The sequence below is a fragment of the Caretta caretta genome, chromosome 8 (genome assembly GCF_965140235.1).
Source record: "Caretta caretta isolate rCarCar2 chromosome 8, rCarCar1.hap1, whole genome shotgun sequence".
Lineage (NCBI taxonomy): Eukaryota > Metazoa > Chordata > Testudines > Cheloniidae > Caretta > Caretta caretta.
The window spans coordinates 36,213,302-36,236,951 of NC_134213.1; the positions used below are offsets into that span (position 1 = coordinate 36,213,302).

The following is a 23,650-nucleotide window of genomic DNA, read 5'->3' on the forward strand; positions in this document are numbered from 1 at the left end:
ATGTATGTTTTCCTAGCCTCATTCTTGGAAACAGCCAAACAATTTTGGCTGAACTTTCCAAAAATAATGCAGCCTGAGGCAGACAACCAACATGGAAAATTTCAGCCCAAATGGTTGAACTTTGGCAAAGTTACATGCAAATGAAAACAGGGTCTTATAATAGAAAGTGTTGGACAACCTTAATAGGTGGTGCTACCAGCCCTGTCTGTAATAATAATGTATAGTTATATAACAATATCATTGCCAGTAGGGCCTAGCAGTATTACAGCTTACACTGACATCGAAACAGAAGATTTAAGGGTCAGGAAGGAAGGCTGAACAACCAGGAAATGATTACTCACTACGCACAAGGTTCCATGGTATGCATTCATACCTGGAGGAAGATTGAATATGCAGTCCCTGGGAGACTACAGGAGACTTACCCCTAGACTCCTAGTGAGTCTCTAACAAAGCCAGGAATAAAATCCCAGTCCCATCACCCCTGGAGCATCCCCTAGAAGAAGCAAGCCTGTATACTGTCAGCCCTTGAGACATCCCTGATGCATATTTCTTACTATTTTGTGTGCAGATCCATATTCTTCATATGCATGGAAGGAGGCTTCCATGCATGTTTGAGGCCTCTTGGCAAGCCGAGTGCACATTGACCCATGACAAATCCAGCAGGTCGCTAGCCAGAAGATTTGTGGTCACCATCACCAATGCTTGAGGCATATGCAGGGTTTGGGTAGCCGAAGCTTCTCAGAAGCTCCAGACATGTAGCTTGTTTATAAGAGCCAATAGCCCGTGCTCCTGACAGTGCCCGATCACCTGCCCATCTGCATCTTGGGAGGGGAAGAATGAGATTGACACAGAGATCAGCAGTAGCAGCCAACAGCAGCAGGAGAACCAGATGTCCTTCCCCTGTTGGTACCAGCAGGAGGGAGGCCTTTGTATAGTTTGGAGGACTGGAGGAGCCTGAGTTCTCATGGTGATGTTGCACATGCTCCTCTTCTGAACAGCTGCTGCTGTGGTAGGCCCTAGGGCTGGGTTCAGGGGGTGACAGGACAGCAGGGAGCACTGTGCTTCAGCCCCTGCAGGGCAGACAAGCACTGCAGCTGTGCACAAGGGCTGAAGCATCGCCCTGAACGTTGCTGCTACCTTGTAGAAGGGGGGGACCCAATTCTGCCATCCCTGAACTTTAATACGATCTGAAGAGTGGGTTTCTTCAAGGGGGCTGTGGACTTTGCAGCACCTGCAGAGGATGACTCATCTCAGTCCTGCCTCTCTTCCCTGTCACAGTGACTGTGGCATGAAGCCAATAAAGGGAATTAGTCCATTTTTCAGGCGAGTGAGTCAACGAGGCACCTGGCCTCTAAATGCAGGCTTTTTGCGTCTCTGCCGAGGGCTCTTTTGCACCATTCTATGCCATCAAACATTGCAAAAGAAAGTGCCCTGGCCCAATAGATCTGAGGGGTCCACAACTGTGGAGAGATGGGTTCTTTTCCTGATTCTACTACTTGGCCAAATCACTCAGCCGCCTCCTCTGTATAATGGAGATAACAGTACTGACCTGGGTGAAGTGCTTTGAGATCTAGGGATGACAAGAGTGAGCTGAGCTCCTGCCTGTTGGTTTTTGTGTTCTCAGGTGTAATTTCTCTTATGCTAGTGCATTAAGGAAGCAGAGTCTTTGAACAGAGGGTGACTCATAAAATATGTATTTTATTACACTCATTATTATTATTATTTTATTAGTGGTATTCATGTGAATGGTGACTATCCTGAATAGTAGATATTACAATGTATATACCACAGCACTTTAGGTGTAGGCAGCAACAAGTAGAAACACCCATATCAACAAGAGAATACCAGGTCCCCAACCTGCAGTGCTTACATTCTCAAGACTCAAACAAGCAGCAGACAGTGGAAGGGTCTGTGGAATTCAGCTCACATTAGTCTCATGGAACAGATGGATTTGTAGGAATGATTTGAAAAGCCTACTTTACCAGGGTAACTGACCAGCTCAGTGTGTGTTACATGTCCCCATGGAGCTGGCTTCTGCCACCAACTGAGGGGTGGCTCATTTAGCTACAGGGCTACACTTCTAATGCCAAAGGTTCTGGGTTTGTTGACCCCTGATGACCAATGGTGGGAGTCACTACAAAGAGAAAGTCAGAAGACTCTTGTCAGCTACTAAGGGCCTCCCTGTGCAGATCTAACATACCTGGGGTGTATCTAAGTACAATGGCGATGAGTGCTGAGAGCACCACGAGAAAGGCAGAGAGAGAAGGTTAACTTGCTGTTACTATTATTGTTCCAATTAGATGGAGTCTTCGTGCATCTTAGGAACCCACTGAATATCTGAACTAATCAGCTGTGGGAACTGTTCTGAGATGATGTAAAACATCAGCTGATCCTTTCACATTGATAGATTCCAAGATGAGAAGGGGGAATCTCCAGGAAGAGATGAGAGGCTATTTTGCCTCGGTATTTGGCACTGGTGCAACCAATGCTGGAATCTTGTGTCAAGTTCTCGTGTCCACAATTCAAGAAGGCTGCTGATGAATTGGAGAGGGTTCAGAGAAGAGCCATGAGAATGATTAAAGGATCAGAATTGTTCTAGCCATGTTGGTCCTGAGATATTACAGAGACAAGGAGCGCAATGTAATACCTTTTATTGGACCAACTTCAGAAGATATTACCTCAGCCACTGTGTCTCTAAAGAATTAGAAAACATGCCTTATAGTGATAGACCGAAGGATCTCAAGCTATTTAGCTTAATAAAGAGGAGGTTAAGGAGTGACTTGATCAGTCTGTAACTACCTACGTTGGGAACAAATATTTTATAATGTGTTTTCCAACAGCAGACAAAGGTCTAACGTGATCCAAAGGCTGGCAGTTGAAGCTAGACAAGTTCAGAGTTGAAGTTAGGCATAAACTTTTAACGGTGAGAGGAATTATCCACTGGAACAACTTACCAAGGGTCATGGTGGATTCTCCATCACGGACGATTGATTTAAAATCAAGATTGGATGTTTTTCTAAAAGATCTGCCGTAGGAATTTTGGGTAAGTTCTACGGCCTGTGTTATACAGGGGGTCAGGCTATCTGATCCCAATGGTCCCTTCTGGCCTTGGAATCAATGAAATAAAAAAGAAAACACAGTAAGGGCCAAATCTCTCCTTTGCCTTGATGCCTACAAAACTCTTGACCATGGTTAGGCAGGAGTCTCAGCACACCAGCAGCCTAACAGGCTGACCAGTATTGTCTCACTGTTTCCTTGTACTCCCCCATCGTCTCTCTGTATCCATCTGGTGTCTCTTGTCTTATACTTGGATTGTAAGCTCTTTGGTGCAGGGACTGTTGTTTTGTTCTGTTTGGACAGTACTTAGTACAGTGGGATCTTGGTCCAGCACTGGCGCTCTCCAGTGCTACAATAATAAACCATTTTTCTGACGGTTTCCACTGATGAATTTGGAATTGCACAAGGTCTAAGGACAGGTGTAAGGTGTGTACTCAGTATTTATTCAGTCCTTGTTCAGAAAAAGCTCTTTGGACTCAATGGGAGGTTTCCCTAAGGACTAAGGATTAGATAAGGGCCCCAGGAAAAAAGCAACTCTCTGAGCCTATCTAGCCTACAAATCAGGCTCAAAACCAGAATCTACTTCTGACTGGAGGAGGCAGGTAGAAAATAATTCAACAGCACTCTAGTGACAACTTCAGCAGACTGCCACTCATCCCTGCTGGTTTCTGTAGGTCCCAGGGTTTTTCCTGGTTTCTGTTGGCTTCTAGTGGTATCTAGCAGATGAAATTAGTAGATCAGTTGTTCTGGGAACAAGTATTTCCAGGAAATGTTGGACAAATAGCCCCATTACTCTGCTCCAAGTCCTAGTTGGTCAGCCGGAAGCAGTGGAAAAAATCTAACATGGATTTCCACTAGGAGGCAGGGGCAGCGGCTCTCAAACTGTTCTCCACTTCTCACTTAAGTGCACCTTTTCAAACTGTGACTTACTTTTATTTGGTCCCTTGTTGCAGCCTGTAGTTGTCATGCATTGGTTAGGACAGTTTGGGCTACATTTACAAACCCAGATGCCTCCAAGTACACTACATATGTGACTGTGGGGAAATCCACAGGCACTAGATGCAGATGCAGACTGGGTAAAACTGAATGTGCAAAAATTAGTAGTGCCTGCACAGTGACCCACTTAGCTTGTATGCCTGCCAGTGGTGTGTGCGCAATGCCCTGCTGGTGTCATTGTGCGACTTAGGCACCTGTGTTTGGAAACATGGCACTTTGTGACCTCATCCCATTGCTGGAGTGACATAGGCTGCTTTATTTCGCCCAGGCACAGAAGGGATTCTGAATGCAGCATTAGAAATGCTGAACATAGCCAAGTCCCACAAGCATTGGGAGAGCTTATCCACATTTTCTGTTGATTTCTAATGGCCATCAATATTGCTAATGAGGGGCTTTGAATTTCCAAAGGGACACAAATGAATCAATCAAATAGTGAGAGAGACTGCCTGTAGTGAGGGGAAAGCTATATAGGGATGCACTATGGGTGTATATCAATAAAATGGCCTTGCCCCAAGTCCTGGACTGAGTGATAGGGCACCTTTTTCACAACTCTCCATAGGTCCAGTGAATTCTTATTTACAAGGATTGGGGAGGGTACTCCATCGTGGCCTTTAAGAATAAGATTCGTGGCTAACAGTTTGAGCATGTGTGCAGTAGTGGTGTTTAGTTGGCCTGAGGAATCATAGAATATCAGGGTTGGAAGGGACCCCAGAAGGTCATCTAGTCCAACCCCCTGCTCGAAGCAGGACCAATTCCCAGTTAAATCATCCCAGCCAGGGCTTTGTCAAGCTTGACCTTAAAAAAGGACTGGTGCTTCAGTTTATATGTCATAGCTTTCAATGAGAGAGACAAGCTAAATCCTATAATAGAATCATAAATATTATACTGTGGAGGGTCACACTTGAAAAAACCACACCTCGTTAGATACTAAACAGTACCACAGGCTAGTTGGGTCTGTTACGATTTCAGTCCATGGAGATCAGAAGAATGCCATTCAGCTATGCTGACTAGGGCTAGGTGAATTTTTTCAGAGAATAGTAAATTTGTCAAAGTGCATTTTTCAGGGCACCAATACCATTTGTGAATTCAAATTCAGCTAATTGATTCAGCTGGGAAAAAAACCCTAACTTGGAAATGTCAGAATGGTTCATTTTGACATTTGGTTTCAAAACAATGTTTTCGAGATGAAATGTTGATTTGAAACATTTTCTAAATGAAATGTCAATTCAATTGACTTTTGAAATATTTGGGTTGCTCTGAATGAAATTTTTTCAGTTTTTTGTTTGGTTCAGAAACACTCTCTCCCCACCAACCCCACCCCCAAAATCCAGTTTTGGTTCAAAACTGACTGCTTTGAGGGGGGCGGGTAGATTTGTTTGGTCTGGCCACTGAACCAAAAAAATCAATGTTGACCAACCAGTGTTCCCATTCAGAGGTACAGTATATCCATGGGAGGAGGGAGTTAACTACAGTAATATATATCCTAGAATAATACACAGGGGGATAGATTAGATGATCAACAGAAAGAGAAATGAACTAGATTATTGGCCTGAACATGCTTTAACCCAAGTACTGGTTAACTAGAATTCATTAAAGCTGGTTCAAACTACTGCCAGTATTACCCATTTCCACCTAGCTATTTGATCATTTACTCAGCACCTCTTCCTGGGGCTGGAGGGTGGGTGGCAATTCAGAGTGATGCGAAAGAAAACAAAACAAATGCTAGGGAGGAAAGGAAAAGAATCAGATCTCTCTAGTTAATGTGATCCTGCAAATATTAAAAATTGCCCTAGTGTGTTAGAGCAGTATTCAGTCATGGTGTGAACCTAACTCCAGTAAAACAGCAAAAAGCAAGCATTTATATTAAACGTGGTTATAATGATCTTGCTCATGGCAGATGAGTGGGGAGCGTGGCTGTTTTGTGCCGGTGTATAATGCAAAGGTAGACTTACTGCTGTAATGGTGAGTAGGACGTAGATAGGCCCTGACTATCATGTGCCGTAGCATGAGGAGTTCTGTTATGCTACGTCCCATGGAACCCTTTCCCACCTCAGGAGACATCACTCCAATGGTGTCCTAGCTTGCTCCTTCTGTCCTACAAATTCAGTGATGTCAGCACCAAACACACACAAATACAGAACCTGTGGCCAGCTTTCAAAAGGAAGCCAATCCCTCAACACGTTGATCTCAGTAAAAAGAAAATCTTCAGTCTCTTGAGGTCTGGGTGTTGATGTGACTGGCTTGGGTAAGGAAGGGGAGATTGCTGTGTGGGTGTTGAAAGCTAGTCCCTCCTCTAGGTGGTATATCACAAAATCATAATGGGATCTGGCCTCTGCTTTTCTTCTCAGCAGGGTTCTTTGCCTGGCACTCTCCAAGCCCATTCTGCTTTCAGGAGAGTTCCTTGCTTAAAACAAGATGCTGTCACCGAGCTCAGTCTAAGAGAAATGTGACCTTCTTCTCTCCTTGGTCATTTTCAAGGACCCCTAGGAATTGCTGATTACTCTGCTTCAATCTCTTCTCCATTATGGGATGTTATTTTTGCAGACACGTAGGCTAGCTGAAGCTCTGTGCTAGCCATGCCTGATCATTTCAGCCATCTCATTCTCTTGACCCAATTCCAGGTTGTTCTGTCTGCTCCACTCTGCAGCCTTCTAAGTCCATGAAAGCGTGTGGGGAGAGCATAGATTCTGGTCCCTACCTACGGACGCAGTCCTGCACAGTGCTTGAGTATGCGTAACCCACACAGCCTGCCTTCTGGGGCAGGCAGGGCCCACTCCCTAATGAAAGTATTGGAGATGGGCTAAAGAGGCAGTGTTGGGATCTGGACCCAGATCGGGTTTGGGCTGTGCTGTGAGTTTTGAGGCTAACTCAAGACTGGGGCTTGGGTTCAGATTCAATGGTGCCAAAATCTCATGAGCTGTTTATGTGCCATTGTGACCCTGAATGGCAGAACCCTTGCAAGAGCAGCCATTCTCATGAGCTTTCCACTGCATCTAAACTGGAATCAGAAAACAAGGCCCCTTCTGGGTTTGGGTCTGGCCTGGAACCAAAAGCACAGTACTGGGTTCAGCTATGATGGTTCAGATCTAACATTCCCTGGCTTCCAAAGGGGGCCCAATTCCAGGTCCTGACATAAGCCTATATTTCCTTGCTGTTGCTTGGAAGTGTTGGGCATGGAAGGCAGCATCCAATGGCCACCCCCACTGGTCTCTCTGACACACTGTGCAGCGAAATGGGGGGAGGGATAACTCAGTGGTTTGACCATTGGCCAGCTAAACCCAGGGTTGTGAGTTCAATCCTTGAGGGGGGTATTTAGGGATCTGGGGCAAAAATTGGGGATTGGCTCTGCTTTGAGCAGGGGGTTGGACTAGATGACCTCCTGCGATCCCTTCCAACCCTGATATTCTATGAAATGTCCATTGTGCAGCACAGCCAGACATTCCTGCTTTTCAAGCGTTCCTTGCTCTCCAGGGGGAAGGAGAAGAGGGGATCATCTCTATTTATTGCCTTTCCATTCTCTCCATCACTTTTCCAGTTTCAGACTAAAGATTCTCGCAGTTCCACCTCTTTCATTGGGTCAGAACTTGTAACACAGGCAGCAGAGCTAGCTGAATGTATTGTGTTCTCAAGAGCCAATATGCATTTGTGCTGAGGGAGTAGCCAATTTCAATCACAATAATTATTAATAGTTGCACTTATGTGGCATCCAAACATTTCAAAGCCTTTTACAAACATTAATTAATCCTCACAGCCCCCTGATAGTACAACATTATCCCTATTTGACACATACGGGAACTGAAGCAGAGAAATGGAATGATTTGCTCAAGTGAGTAAGTTAGCAGCAGAAATAGGAATAGACCCCAGGAGTCCCAGCTGCCTGGGTCCTGCACTAACCAATGTCACATCCTCCTCCTTTGGGTGAAGAAATCATTTTTCTTTCTAAATTATTTCAGATGCCTCTACACTTCTGCCTGAACCCCAACAATACTGAAACCTTAGCAATATTTAAGTTCAGTGTGTAGGTCACTGCTTTCAGCTGCATGCCAAGGCTGGATATAAACTGAAACTATTTTATATGCAAATACAGTTTTGTAATCAGCAACAACTTACTTTATTTGCAAGACTGGCATCAATATCTGTTAAAAAAAAACTAAGGTGCATTTTTATAGTGCTGTAGATAGATAGGTAGATAGATAGATAATTTGTCCACTGTGCTATGTTGACCTTCTTTTGTCCTGCCTGGGTAGCGATTCTTAGGATATTCATAAAGGACACATTTGTGATGGTCTTAAGTGGCAGCTAGATGACATGTTTCAGCAATATTTATGTGTAGGGGAAAGAAGTGTTACTCTGGCAGTGAAGGAACTATTTTTAAATAGAGAGAGTCAGCAGGACTAATTTTGCAAGTCTGCACATCTCTGCTGTACTACAAGGTGTTATAAAAATTGCAACTAGCCCACTTCTTATTCCCACGCCCCGGATTGAATCAGCCTTTTAACTGGGAGGTAACATATCAACAGACACATCTGGGAGGAAGTACCCCATACCTCCGAGGCTGCAATGACATTAACCTGTCATGCTGCAGTGTTTCCAAATAGCCCTGTGCCCCCCCATGAGTCTGCTAACCGAATGCAATATTTCCCCCACACCAGTGGGTGCCCAGACCCACCTTGGTGCTTCCCCTAATATTCTGACATCTTCTGGAGCTTCACTCTACTCACCACTGGGACATCTATCCTCAGGTACCAACAGCTGTGCAGAGTCATCTCTCTACTGATGTGCTTCCCACCATGAAAACTCTCCTACCCAACCTTCTCTCTCACCAGTGGGTGTGCCAGCCAGCTGCAGCACTCCCTTATGGGCATGCTAACTGGCAGCAGAACCCCATGCACCAGCAATCTCTGGCTTCCAATTGCAACCTTCCCATGAAAAGCAGCCTTCTGGGCAGGCAATGAATCCACTGCCAACCATAATCACGGTTGTTGTTAGGTGTTATCATAGAATCATAGAACTGGAAGGAACCTCGAGGGGTCATCTAATGCAGTCCCCTGCACTCAAGGCAGGACTAAGTATTATCTAGACCATCCCTAACAGGTGTTTGTCCAGCCTGCTCTTAAAAATCCCCAATGATGAAGATTCCACAATCTCCCTAGGCAATTTATTCCAGCGCTTAACCACCCTGACAGTTCAGAAGTTTTTCCTAATGCCCAACCTAAACCTCCATTGTTGCAATTTAAGCCCATGGCTTCTTGTCCTATTCTCAGAGGCTAAGAGACCTCATCCTGGCCCCAGACCCCATTGCTGTGCAAATGCAGATCAAAAAATGGTCTCTGCACCATGGATCTTATATTCCAAGTATAAGACAGGAGACAACAAATGGAAACAGACAGGTGGGGGAGCACAAGGAAACACTCAGACAGTCTGGGTCAGCATGACACTCAGTGGGTTCAGTCCACCACCAGCCTAACCGTTGTCAAGGTTGTTGTAGGCCTCATGGCAAAGGAGAGTTTTAAGCTGAGGGGGGAAACATGGCAGCAGCATTTCTGGTGCTACCAGGCCATTCCCTGAATGACTGCAGCCTTAGCTCCAGGCCTGGGTATGACGCTAGAGCATGGAGCAGCCCTCATTGTCAATACCCACTGCCGTGGGTGGAGATTAGTTCGGCACCTTCCAAACACCAGCCTCTTTTCTGTCTGTGTGGTGTGACAGGGGCTGAGGTGATATGGTTGGGGCTGCCAGAGTTTTGGACAGAGCGATACACCCATGTCAATAGCCACTGAGTCCTGCTCAGTGCTGTGACAGCCTGTGAGATCTTGTTTGTGAGCCATTAGCCAGATGGCCCTGCCAAAGGCTTCAAAGGAGCAATATCTGCCCCACTCTGACCTATAACGGACACCTCCCACAGTCCAGTAGGCACCAGAGCAGGTTTTCAGCAGGGCTGAATCTGGGAACCTCTGGATTTAAAAGTATGAAGCTCTAATGCCTGTGAAAGCACTGTTAACTAAAAGGCTGTAGAAGACTCATAAATCTTTATATATGGTCCAAACACTAGAGGAGGACAGAGCCACAGCATGAGCATGGGAACAAGTGCATTTGAACTGGGCATACTGACTATTGATACGACTGTGCAGACTCATAGGCGCGGGCTCTGCACTTTTCTGGGAGGGTTATGTCGGAAAACAGGCCACGCATGTGCCTTCTTGTGTCTCCTGCTGCTCAGTGAGGAGGGGCTGATATTTTGGGACTGTGGCTGTGTTCGGATCATATGATTGCTTTCCTCTGTTGCATAGGCCATACACACAAAGAATTTTGACATATGCCACCTCTCCTGGCTTCTATTTTAAGGCAAGGGCATGAGTTTTCAAAGTTTTCAGCCCACTCCAGCCATCACCTCCGAGAAGTGGCACCCACGCAGCTGCGGCCCAGGAGTCTGAATTGTGGTGGAATACGTGTTTGTCTCATTCCTCTGCACTTCGAAACTGTCATTAGACAGTAATATCGTTAACTGTGACAATTTCAGACGCTCACGAGTTTCTGTTTCTTCTCCTTTGTAGATAATACTGAGCCTGAGTTAACCAAGGGCAAGCCCTGTGAGAACAAGCTGAACATGAATGAAAACATTCTCTGTCCATTATCTTCTGCGGAGTATAATGAGCCACATACCTCGGGCTTGCAGCTAGCCATGTTAGCCTGTAATAATGGGAGTGAACAGCCAGCAGAGCCCACAAATCCCTCCAATGAAAAACCCAGCCGCCTCCTGAATAGCGCTGAGCCACCCAGAGCAAAGGAACGCAGAAGCCCAGCCAATGACAGCACCGGCCATGGGGCCGAACATCTGGAAACGGCACCAGACCTATGGAAGCAGAGTGAAATGCAGAGAAACAGGCTACAGCAAGTGCAATCAGAGAGTGACAGCAGCAGTGCCAACGGTTTGGTGCTGACGAATGGCTTGCATACAGAGTTTGAGCTGAGGAAGGAGAGGGACTTTGATGGCAAGGAGGTAACGGAGAAGCAGGGTAGCGCGGCATCAAGGAGAAGTGATGCTGACTTGGAGAAGAGGGACTTGCCAAGCAAGGAACTGTATAGCGAGCTGCTCAGTGGTGTGCATTTGGAGACCTTCCTGGACTCTCCAGAGGTGCTAAGTGCAGAGGATGCAGAGGAACAGCTAAGGTAACTGGGATTCTCTCTCAATTTGTTTCACTGCTCGGATTAATGTGCATCATATTTCCCCCCCCTTAAATCTAGGTGGGGAACCAACAGGTCTAAAGCTCTCTCATGGTTGGCTTTGGCCCCAAATGTAACCCTCCTTTACTGTCTTCTGTTGTATCATATCCTTTTGTAAAGCTCTTGTCAAACAGTCACCATTATAGGGTCAACAATTGCCAATAACAAGAGTGTTCCTGGGAGCTGCTCTGCGCTCCATCTCCCAGCGGCTCGGGGCTTGATCCAAAACTCCTTGAAGTCAATGGAAAGATTCCCATAGATTTCAATGGGCTTTGAATCAGGCTCTTCGAAGCTGAGCACATCTAGCACCTTGCAGGATCGAGCCCGTATTTCCTGTTCTAAGGGGAAAACCACTGTGCAGTAAGTGCTGGCAAGGGCTGACTTGATCAGCAAACACTTACATTCTGTAGATGGGGTGTTTCGTAAATAAGAGTTTTGCTTCTTCTCTTCCTGGAACAAGTTAACGCCAGGGCTCAGCATTCCTGTGCAACCCTACAATAACAAACCAGCACTTACGTGCGACCCTGCAAGAGCAAACTAGCATGCACTTTTGTTACTGGGAAAAAAACAGTTGGCTAAGGAAGCAGCTTTCCCTTTTCACTTTCCCAAAGGTGATTGCTGTACATAGCAGTATGATGCAGATTATTTTCTGAGTGACACAAATTCCTTCCCATCGTTCCTAAGTCTCCAGAAAAGGTTTTTAGCACTACTGTGCCTTTCCCTTGTTGGAGAGAGGGAGTTTACAGATCTCCCTAAACACACACCACAAAACAAACAGTGATAGCTGCTACAGGGTCAGAGGGGAATAACCTGGGAGAGAGCAGAAATGAGAGAGCAGGAGATCCGTGGCCACAGTGGGTTATAAAACTCTAGGAATACACATGCCTGCTTTCCACCCCCAGTGGCCCAATGTATGTAACGATTGCTAGTACTGTGGTTTTCTGTCCCGTTCTCCCCCACCCCCATGCTTGGAAGTTTACGAGTATGTTGCTGCCTCAGTCCCAATGGACTTGGGGTCAGATTTTTAAAACTGTTTAAGCACCTAATTCCCAATGAAGTCAATGGGAGTTAGGTGCCTAAATACCTTTAAAAATCTGGCCCTTGACCAGGGTACTGGAACGAGGGGTGCTGGGGATGTGGCGCAGCCCCTGCCCTGGACCCTTAGTTCATGCCACAGCGGCTCTTGCTTTATGTAAGCGGGGGAATAGTCCCGCTATTGTGGGGAACTTTCCTGGCTTCTGCACTACCCCAGTGAACTGGGCTAGCGAAAGGATCTGAGTCCTCGCTCCCACTTCCTTTACCCAGTGGCCTCCCTGCCCTTGAGGACTCCCCTTCCACTCCTCTGTCTGGCAGAGTCCTCGTAACCCCAACAAGGCTGGGCCCAGGATTCCTGGGGGGGCTCGACCCCCAACCTTGCTGTGGTCACCTAGGACAGGGACTAGGGTGTCCCCACTCCAGGGTACTCTCTCTGCACTGGGCACTTCTCTGACCCACTGACCACTATATACAATTTAAAGCAAATGCAAGTTATTTAATCAACAATGAATTTTAAAAAGAAGGAAAAATGGGAAAGGTTAAAGGAAACACATCAACCCGCTCTGTGGCAGGGAACATCACAAACAGTGTCTCTGGAATGTCAGGGCAGTTCACAGTCTGTTCCTTGTAAGTCCCAGGCCTCCTTCTCAGGCCCTGGCTGTGCTGCAGGGATGCTGTGGGTTGGACACTTGCTCTGGTGGTGGCCACACGCTCTCGGGCTCTAAGTGGTAGGACCTTTCTTCCTAGTGTCGCCCCCGCCCTGTCGGGGTTATGATCCAAGCCTGGCCTGCAGAGCCTCGTGGCTGAGGCATCTCCCTGTGCTGGGCCCGCTGCCCAGGTTCCCCCTCGCTCTCCCCAGCTGCTCACTGCACCCAGCTCCAGACTGCTCCAGCCCCCGCCAGCTCCACCAATCTGTCTCAGCCCTGCTGCTGATGCTCTGCCTCCAGCTCCCCGGGCTGCTTCTTTGGCCCCTCTGCCTCTGGTTGCTGCAGCTCTGCTCCCAGGACAGGTCTGCTCTGCAGGCTGCTTCTGTGACTCTGCTCCCAGCACTGACCTGCTTCCTGGGCTGCTTTTCTGGCCCCTCTGGCTCTGGTTACTGCAGCTCTGCTCCCAGGACAGGGTCTGCTCTCTCTGGGCTGTGCCTCTGGCTTTGGGGCTGCAGCTCTGCTCCCAGGACAGGGTCTGCTCTCTCTAGGCTGCTTTTCTGGTCCCTCTGGATCTGGCACACCTCTGCTCCCCAGCTTAGCTTGGGCCCCTGCTTTCTCCTTAGCTCAGCCCCACTCTGTCCGACCCAGGCAATTCCAGCTCACACGGAGGATGGGACCTCCCTGACCTCCTGACTCCCTGATTAGCCTGGTCACCCTTTTTCTTTCAGGCTGACCTGGAGCATTGGCCTCTCCCCATTGTTCTTGGGGGCTGTCAGTCCCGTGGCTAACAACAGTTCCTCTCTGTGCAGCTCTCCTGCTCTCTGTGAAGGAAGCAGTCACTTCTGGTGCACTGGGCTGTCTCTGCCCCAGGACCCGGTGGAGCCCCCAGTGGGGGGTTAGAGATCTGCAGGGGGCAGGTTCTGGGGCAATACAGAGGGCTCGTTGTGGGACTGGAGATGTAGGCATTGCCCACCCCCAACCCTCATGGAACAACCCATGGAGACTTAATGCAACCTGTAGCTTGATTTGCTATTTCACAGCCCCCTCTGTGCTGGGAATCCTGACTTGATGGGGAAGGGGGGATCTCTGACCATGCAGCTGCTCTTGGAGGGAACCAAGGAGAGCCACATTGGGGTCCAGAAGTGATAAGGATGCACTGGACTTCTGTGCAGATGGCACTGACCTCCTCAGGATCCCCCAGAATCTATCGGGTTTGCTAATGGAATTGCTATCCCTTGCACTCCCCTGTGGAATGAGTTGGGGAGCGCTCTGTGAGGGGATCTGCATGGGATTTTCTGCTTCCCTCCCCTAGGTATTTCCATGGGCACTAGTGGTCCAAGCCCTAGTCAGCACAGAGTCATTGTCCTAGGTGATTCTTGCACTGCAGTACATGTGGGATCACAGCAGCAGAAAGAGGCCAGGAAGCTGCAGGGAGTCCAAAGAAGAGCGATGAGAGTGGTTAGTGAGGTGCCCGGTCTGATGTGAGAGGAGAGAGTACAAAGATCTGGAATGATTCTGGATGGGAATGTGAGAACAGTTTCACAAGGGTGCAGGTACCAAGCAGGGAGGCAGATTATTCAGGATGGTACCAGCGCATAGCGAGGTCGCAGTGACGCAATGAATGTGCGTGAATATTAGGGAAAGTTTCCTAATGTGAGATCAATGATGTTGTGGAGCAGTCTGTTTAGAAAAGAGGTGGCAAACCCATTGCTTGACTAATACAGAACCAGCATGGACAAAAGCAAACAGTGTTTGGCTGATGTTTGTTTGAGTCCCAAGTAGCTACTCATTTCCCTAAGGACAGGTTTCAGAGGAACAGCCGTGTTAGTCTGTATTCGCAAAAAGAAAAGGAGTACTTGTGGCACCTTAGAGACTAACCAATTTATTTGAGCATGAGCTTAAATTGGTTAGTCTCTAAGGTGCCACAAGTACTCCTTTTCATTTCCCTAAGAATGAGTTTTAATTCATGTCAATGTCTTAGGGCATGGTTGTCCTCCTTGATGCCTTCTGCTAGATGGTAGTTTAGCAACAGGGAGGGCGGGCTGGACACTTTGCAAGCAGGAGAGCAGCAAATTGTGCTGCCCACCAGGACTGACAACCTGAGACTGGGAGAAACTTCACATCAGTTCATTGAAACGGCTCTTCCGAGGTCTGGCCAAGAGCTAACGGCGATAGTGGTGACCCTCTGAGAGATTCTGCCCTGACCAAAGCCAGAAGCAGCAGCAACATGGCTTCAGTGAACATACAGGGCATCAATTAACAATCTAATAAAAGAACTGGTGTAAAGTGACACATGCTAATATCAATGGAATCATGAATATATTCCGCAAGCTTCGAACTAATGGAGGAATAAAGCCTTCTTTCAGATCACTTGCAGAACAGCTCTCCCCTGAAGAATTAGGGCACAAGAAAGATGCAACGGTGATCCACCATTGGAGGAGGAATGATTTGAAGGTGCTGGGCACGCTAAAGGTGTGAAGTTGTGAAATGGCAGACCAATGGTTTGGAGAGAATACAGTCGGACTGTGTTCTGTATTCCAAGAACTTGTTTTGCTATTTATGTATTTACTTAGGTTTATTTATAATGTGTCTTAAATTCTAAGCCCAGTACATAGGGAAAAACACACCCCAGAAACAACTGCAAAATGCTTACATAACGTCAGCACTATAACTGACAGCCCTGCTAGGAAACATCTCTTCGTTACCAGGAGAGAGCCAGATTCTTTCCCTCTGTTCCAGCTGCCTTGTTCTGCTCAACAGTCTGTTGTGTCACAGTTATGAAAGCATCATAGTTATGAGAGGTTGAAGCAGCTGGGGTGGGTGCAAATTCATCATTGGTGTAAGCAGGTGCAACACCACTAAAATCCACAGAGATCCATCTGCTTGCACTAGGGCTGAATTTGGCCTGATATGTCATAACCAATGTGTCTTCATTCATTAACTGCAAAGCTGGCCATCCCCCACTATATTCTGGCCTTGAATAGCCTGTGTGACTCATTAGGTGAGACCAAATTCAGAGCTGGGGGGAGTAGGTGAAGTTCTGTGGAAGTCAGTGGAATTGAACCAGTTCTGAATTTGGTCTGTTCTTTTACTTTTTGTAAGTGAATTTATTGTTCTTTGCTGTCCCCCGTTTTGTGCAGTGGATGCCTGTCACAGAGCATCTAAACCCTGTTTAATATATCCTAATTAGTAATTAATAGTTAACTGATCATTCATTTATAATTACCAATTCATTTGCATGTATATAGCATGTTTCATCCAGAGATCTCAAAGGACTTTACAAAGGTGAGTCAGTCCCATTAACCCATTTTGCAGATAGGGAAACTGAGTTGCCCAAGGTCATCTAGTGAGTCAGTTTCAGAGCTGGGAAAAGAGCTCTGGGCTCCATAGACCTGGTTCCATGCCCGACCTCTGTATGTGTTAGCAACATTTTCACATGAAATATTTAGTAACAAACCAGGAAACAGCAACCACTTTGGATGTGTCTGCTGTCATTTGCATACATTAGCATACATTTGCGCACTCTCATTTACATACATTTCTACTCTGATTTATGCAAATTCCCCTACACAACATTCAGCAAAGCCTTCATTTTCCCAAGCCTCACTAAAGTTTTCACTCTGTGTTTTATCCCTAAGCCCAGTTCTCTGCCATCAGCTGCTTGGGACTGGGTGGAGCCTAGATGGTGAAGGAAATTCTCATGGGAGCAAGGTTGGAAGGGTGGAGGGCAGATGGGTCTGCCAGCATGGATCTGACTGCAGGAGCAGAGCCCAAGGCTGGTATGAAGGGTAATAAGATGGTCCAGGGGTTAGGGTCCCTGCTCTACCACAGGCTTCCTGTGTGACCTGGGGCAAGTCACTTGGCACCTCACTCCCAGTGATTTCAGTGCAAGTTAGGAGCCTATGTGCTCTTGAGGATCTGGGCCATAGCCGCCCTGTTGCCTTAGTTCCCCATCTGTAATGTGGGGTTAATGGTCCTTCCTTCCCTGCCAGGGATGGTGTGAGGAGAACTACATCACACATCACAAGGTGCTCAAATAGTGCAGTAACAAGGCCGGATAAGTACCTCGGACCAACAGCACCCTCGTATATCCCCAGTATCACTGTGCTGCTTTCAGCTCCAGCCTGATTCTTTGCAGCTGCTTATAGTAACGACTCTCTCTGCTGCCTGTCGCATTCTTACTGCCGGTAACCTGATACCTTCTTCTTCTTCTTTATCACATGGCTGTGCAGAAGGGCGATCCGGGCCCCACTGAGTTCCATGCTGTACACACACACGCACTGTTGCAGGATGACTGGCCCCTTTAGGACCAGCCCCTGGGCCTGCTCAGTCACCTCCCAACTGGGCTGATGAGAAGCAACTGGCCCATGTAAAGAGGAGAGACTGCACCCGAGGAGAAGTGAGGCAGGGACAGGTGAGAGCAGCCTGAAAGCAGAGGGGTGAGGAAGGTGCTGCAGTTGGGAGGGCTGGGGAGCCCTGCTGCATTATGGGAAGGCTTGTCTAGTGGCCCCTAAGAATGAGGAGAAGAGCCAGTGTGGGCAGTGTAAGCTGGGCCCAGAGCTAGGGATTGGCTCGGGAAGGTAGATCCCAAGGGCAGGGTAGAACTAACAGCGGAGGAGGTTTCGGGGAGTGAGACACTGCAGGGAGTCCTCTCACAGAAGATCTGAGTTGGGGCCACAGGAGAAGACACAAGGGAGAGGAGTGGGCCTAGGAGTCTTGGGTGGATGGCCTGGAGAATGAGGCCCTGGGGCAGAGGGGTTAATTACTCTCTGGTGGGCAGGGTGACCAGATGTCCTGATTTTTATATCGACAGTCCCAATATTTGGGGTTTGTCTTACATAGGTGCCTATTACCTCCCACCCCCTGTCCCAATTTTTCATACTTGCCATCTGGTGGGGGACCTGGAAATGGTGACCTCTGAATGAGATTCAAGAGCTGCTGCATTGTAACTTTGGGGTTTGGGGAAGAACTGATTTCCCCATGAGGGATCTGTGGACTGTGCCAGTGTTGCTGCATAAAGGGTTTGAGAGATGCTAGTCCTTTGCACGGTCAGATGAAGGGGAAACAGAGGTGGGCTGCACCTGTATTGCTGAAATTGGCTTCAGGAGGGTGCCTGTGACAGGGGTTTGCCCTGAAACACTCACACAGTGAAAGACAGTGCCTGCCTCAAAGAGCGTACAGTCTAAATACTGAAGACAGACACAGGGTGGGTGAGGAAACCAATGCAGAGAGAGGCAAAATGACTCACCCAAGATCGTACAACAGGGCCACAGAGCCCAGGTCTCTTCCTGACTCCCAGACCAGTGCTTTATCCACTAGATCACGCTGCCTTCCCCTATGCACAGGCACAGCAGCTCAGACACAGCACACTGACAGTATCTCTCTGCTTCTCCCCTCCCAGCACACCTCCAGTAGGCAGTGCAGGATTTGGTCCTTTAGGGAACCTGTAAGTGAGTTTCCTTTACCACTGAGATCAAATCATTTTTCTTATAAGTCATCTGAGTTATTTGAGTTCATGGAAATATTTTCACTTAATTAGGACTTCAAAACAGCAGGGGGATCTTTAATTTAAAAGAAAATTCAGCAAACTTTTTTCAAAGGGGGTGCCCCATGTCAGAGTCTTAGACAGCTATCATGGCCCCTAAGTTTGAAAATGTTGGCCTCTGCCAGTGCATTTCTTCCACAGAAGATGAATGGCCAGAGAGTGCTCCAATTCCATTCAAAAAAACCTTAACACAACTCTTCAGGAGGCTGCTGCCTTCAGTGCAGAACAAGGCCTAATTTCACTCGTGGTCTTTCCAAACACAGGACTCAGTACTGCCAATATAGCAAATGCGGGTCTATGTTATTATGACTAATTAACCAGCAAGAAAAGAAATGTAAACAACTTTATGCATAAAAATCCAGCTCAGTTCAGTTGCATAAATAACCATTGTTCTGCATGTGTTGCCATAAGCATTAACGATGGAAAGAATGATTGGAAAAGACAGCCTAGGCAATTTGATATATCATTACACCAGTACAGTTACAAAGACTTATGAGTGTAATGCAAGTAAATATATGGATCCTAGCATATGTATAAAGCAAACTCCTTCCATGCTATTTAATATCTTAGTATTGAACTCTTCTCTGTGGGCAGGCCACTCCAACACACAAGACCAAGTTCAATCAGAGTCAGGTCTCACCATGTCTTAAATCTCAGGGCTTGTCTATTTGGCGCAGTAGTGCACAGCAGTGGGGTGTGAATTCTGATGCACACCAATGATTCACCCACTAACTGGCTTGGGTAGACCCTGCTGGTGCACATTAAAAGTGCATGCTAACAACGTACTGTTTGGAATGGGACTATGTTAATGCGCACTAGGGAACTTTTAGTGTGCGCCAACAGTGTCTATGCAGGCCAGTTAGTGCACGGCATGTTGGTGTGCATTAGAATTCACGCCCCACTGATGCGCACTATTGCATCATTTAGACAAGCCCAAAGCTGAGTGTTGGCTGAGTCAGGTCCAGGACGTGTCTATGGGCCCGAGTGTTAGAGAGTCTATTTCTAATCTCTGTGAAAACTCTTTCCTGTTGGTGAGGGATAAAAATCTTTTGACCTTGACTATGATGGTCTCATTTAATCTCTGATGAGAGGTGTCACCTCGCTTTGATTCCCTCTTGGGCACTGGTGTTGACTGGTTGCAGGCTGCCTCCCCAGGAGTCAATGTCCACCTTCCTTCTCTGCACTTGGGTTGCAGACGCTTACGTTCAGGGTGGCTTCCCCTAAGTACAAAAGATGGTCACTGCATGTTCTTTGTGTCACTCAGCCTTAGCGGCATGGATCTTGGTAGCCAACAGTGCAATTTCTGATTGCATTATCTCTTACCATTCACATGGGTTCTCTCTATGAGGAGCTCAAAGGCTGGCAACAACAAAGGTAAAAGGTCTGGAAGGTAGACATGGATAGGCTAAAAGGAGTGAATGTGTTCAGGCTGGATAAAAGAAGATAGTATGGGGGAAGCTGGCACTGCTTTGTAGACAGAGGGCTCCAGCATATCCAACAGGACCATCTGTTCTGAGAACTAAAATTCTTTCTCACCCCCACACAGGTGTGCTGACTTTTTGGGAGGGTGCGGTAAGGAGGCAAGGGCCCAGAGCTTCTCATTAGTCAGTACAAACAGAACACAGAGTAACAAATGGGCTTCAGCTGCAGGAGGGGAAATTTAGGTTAGCTGTGACGGTAATTGTTGCAAACAATTTAGCAAAGGAAGAGGCTGCCAAGGCAGGCTGTGGAATCTCCATTGTGGGTGCTGATTAGAGATATGAGATCAGGCGGATGGCCTCTCCGACGTTCCTCCTGTTTTGCAAGAAGGAAGGGATCACTCTGGTCAGGAACTCATTTCCATGTGATGGAACTCGCCATGCAGGGCAGAATGAGGGGTGATACGAAGTAGTTTGACAAGAGTGAAATTCAGCGAAACTCACAAATCTGTTGATGTTATTGGTGTTTTTCTTAAAGCCCGAGCACCTGGAGTCAGGTGAAAATCTCAGCTTTCATTTTAAAATTAAAGTTTCTAGCCCTTGAGGGTGTGGAGACAAGCTTAAAATGTGAGCCCTGACAGCTCAAAAGCTAGAGGATCAGTTAAAAGAACTCAAGAGTTATTTATTAAATCTCATAACTTTGGAGTGGTCTTATGATATTTCAGTGCTTGGAGTTGGCAATGCCAGGTTTGACCTCGCCTGCTGTCCTTCACTGGCTCCCCTTCTCCAGCGCATCAAGCACATGCTTCCTGTCCTCACCTTTCAGGCCTCACACTAGAGAGCCCTCCCCTACCTTTCCAGTCTAACTGCTTATCACAATGCCAGCCCCACCTTCTGCCTCCCAACAATGCCAGCTTCAATCACCTGCCTGTCTGCTTCCCCCGTAAGCACTGTCACACTTCCTCCTGTGCTGCCCCTTGTGCGTGGGAAGAATTCCCCATTAGAGCCCAGAAAGCTGTCACTGGGTCTGTGTTTGAATCCCTTCGTAAAACCTACATCTGCCAGGATGCCTAACGAATCACTGGCATTGGGTAGGCTGGCAGCTCATATCACTGATCACACACATCTGTTTCTGCTACAACCCTGATCCCTTTCCACTCCTACCTGCCTGTCTATTAGTCACCGGTCACCTCTTGTCTGTGTCTTATTACACTGCAAGCTTTCTGGGTCAGGGAGTGGCACTGAGACATTAGTATGTCAATGCCCAGTGCTTTGCAGCTCTGATCCCTGGCTGGGATCCTGAGGTGTTAGGGCAATACTAGTGATAATAATGAAGCCTTATAAAGCATTGGCCATCCACCTGCCTACCCAGTAATGCTGTGCAGGGAATCAGTCCCCATGCTCACTGAGAACGATAAAGGGTCAGTGAGCGAGTTAGAGGGTGGGGCCCCTCAGTGTGTCACTGCACAGCATCACCTCTTTGAATTTGCTACCGTGAAGAAGGCAGTGGCCGTGCAATAGTGAAAATGGCTGTGGTGAAAAATGCAGCTTTGCAGTCTGAGCCCAACGGAGCAATCAGCTGCAGCAGGATGTGCGTTCGCCCCGCGTTCAGCCGAGATCTTCCAAGACACCTCAAACCTGCCTGATGTTCTGAAAGTGCTGAGCACCCACCCACCCTCTGGCACTGGGAAGGGGTCCCAAGCTGGGCACCTGCCACAACCCTGGGTTTCCTGCCCCCCAGACTTGGGTAACTGCTGCCATTGCAGAATTTCACTCTTGCTCCAAGGACCCAGTGAGCAGAGGCTCGCAGCTCTACATGGCAGATGCTCTTCAAAGGCCACTACAGGAAACCCAGTCACCACAGTCACAGTGGGTCCCCCCACTTTTTCAGGCCTTGTGGTGCCACTGCCCCAGCTCCCCTTACGCCTTCCAGCACTTCTTCTCTTAGGACTCCACAGCAGTGTCGAATAGTGCCGACACTACCCTCGCAGGGCTACCAGGGAGTGGCTTACTACTGCCAGGGGCCTTGTCTCAGGTATTTAAAGTGAAGTCATCAGTCCCTTCCCCCCAGCCTCCAGGAAGCCCCCCATAACCCCCCTTCCAGCATTAGTTGCGAGCCACATGGCCACTTTCAAACATGCCCTTTCTAGCACGAGCCCAGTGTTGGGTTTTGTCAATAGAAACTGAATTTAGAGAGGGTGTCAACACTGGAAATCGTGTGGCTGTTGGGCCACAAAACTGCTGCTGAAAGGGCCACCCTCTCTTCCCTGCCCCCTGCTGCCCCAGGACCACGCTCCCTTTCCTCCTTTTGATCCTCCTCTCCTTAGGAAGCTGAACTGCTGACCTAACACCTCTCCCGTTGTAGCCTTGTTTTGACCCATGTTTACCCTTAGAAGCAGCCTTGGTTTCCCTTTGGAGCATCACAGCAATGGGACACCACCTCCTTCACTCCCAGCCTGTTTGAGGGGTCCGGGGCAGCTGGGCAGCTTTGCCTGGAAGGTTTAAACCAGGAAGCTGAATTGGGAGCTGGGTTAGGGCCCCGATTTGGTTTCTTCAGATGAAGCACTTAGGAGAGTGGGAGGGGAATGCATCCCAAAAACGGAGGGAAAGAAGGGGTGGAGGGATGAGAGAACAGAGGCAGAAGAGGGAAAGTGAGAGGGGAATGACAGAGGCTAGGGTGAAACAACAGCCTTTGGCTTTCTTTGCAGCCAAACCCTTTGATATTTAAAATGAGGCATGCTGGTTTATGTTAAGAGGGGTAAAAGGGAAGTAAGGGGGAAGAGAGTAAAAACATTTGCCCCTTTTTCTTTGAAAAATTAAAAGAAAGGTGACCTGCAAAGGGTTTTTAAGCATTGGGTTTGTATCCTTTTTTTGCTGCTTTATAATGGAGAAGGAGGTCTGGAAGGAGTCTTTTTAAGAATGTATGTGACCCTGTTCACTGTAGAAGTTGTGGGTATAGCAAATCTGGTCATCCCTGGTATTGCAGCAGGACATCTCAGAGGGCTTTGGGATATTTATTGTGGCCTCTCCCTCCTTCCTGGGAAAGGTGAAGGTGTTGAATCTTTAATGAAGACATCCATTCTGCACAATCATAGAATCATAGAATATCAGGGTTGGAAGGGACCTCAGGAGGTCATCTAGTCCAACCCCCTGCTCAAAGCAGGACCAAATCAGTCATTGATGTTAAATCGGGGCCAAACAACTCCAAGGGTGGGATGCTGTAGTGAGCCGCTCAGGGGTGCAGTCCAGAACTCACAACCTGGGGAGAGGGTGCAAAGGCGCTGTTAAGTCAACTTTGTGCTCTCCCACTCCTGGGCTGTTCTGGGGGCTTTGGAGGCCCTGGTGGAACTTAGACAGCTCTAGCGGCCTCTCCAATTTATGACAGCCTCCCCGCAGGCTGCCCTATGGGCTGCAACGCTACTCAGAATCTCTGCAGTGTTGGGTGCTGTGTCCTTTGAAACACCCTCTATGCAGGGGGTTCTCAGGAAGAGGCCTTACGGCTCTCAACCAGAGCTCCTGTACCAGGGCTGCCACTTGGTCTCCTAGGGCCCAGTTACGCTGCCCCGGCCCTTTTGTTCAGCCTAAAGGTACCAGAACGGGGGTGAGGGTCTCACCCAAACAGACTGAAAACCCTTTCCCCATTCTGGTCCTCAGCGTTCACCTGTAATTGTAATTGGTTCTCCAGGCATCATAATCTTCCAGGGTGGATGAGATCTGAATTTCTAATG

At 47.8% G+C, this 23,650-nt stretch overlaps 1 protein-coding gene across 4 annotated transcripts in view; it reads left to right on the forward strand.

Annotated features, from left to right (window-relative positions):
- PSD2 (pleckstrin and Sec7 domain containing 2) overlaps positions 1-23,650 on the forward strand; it is a 172,434-nt gene that overhangs the window by 67,299 nt on the left and 81,485 nt on the right. For all 4 annotated transcript variants that reach the window (XM_075131390.1, XM_075131391.1, XM_075131389.1 and 1 more), the window contains exon 2: positions 10,608-11,223. In XM_075131390.1, the coding sequence (XP_074987491.1) occupies positions 10,661-11,223 (563 nt within the window). In that variant the 5' untranslated portion in view covers positions 10,608-10,660. The remainder of the gene's footprint in view (positions 1-10,607; positions 11,224-23,650) is intronic.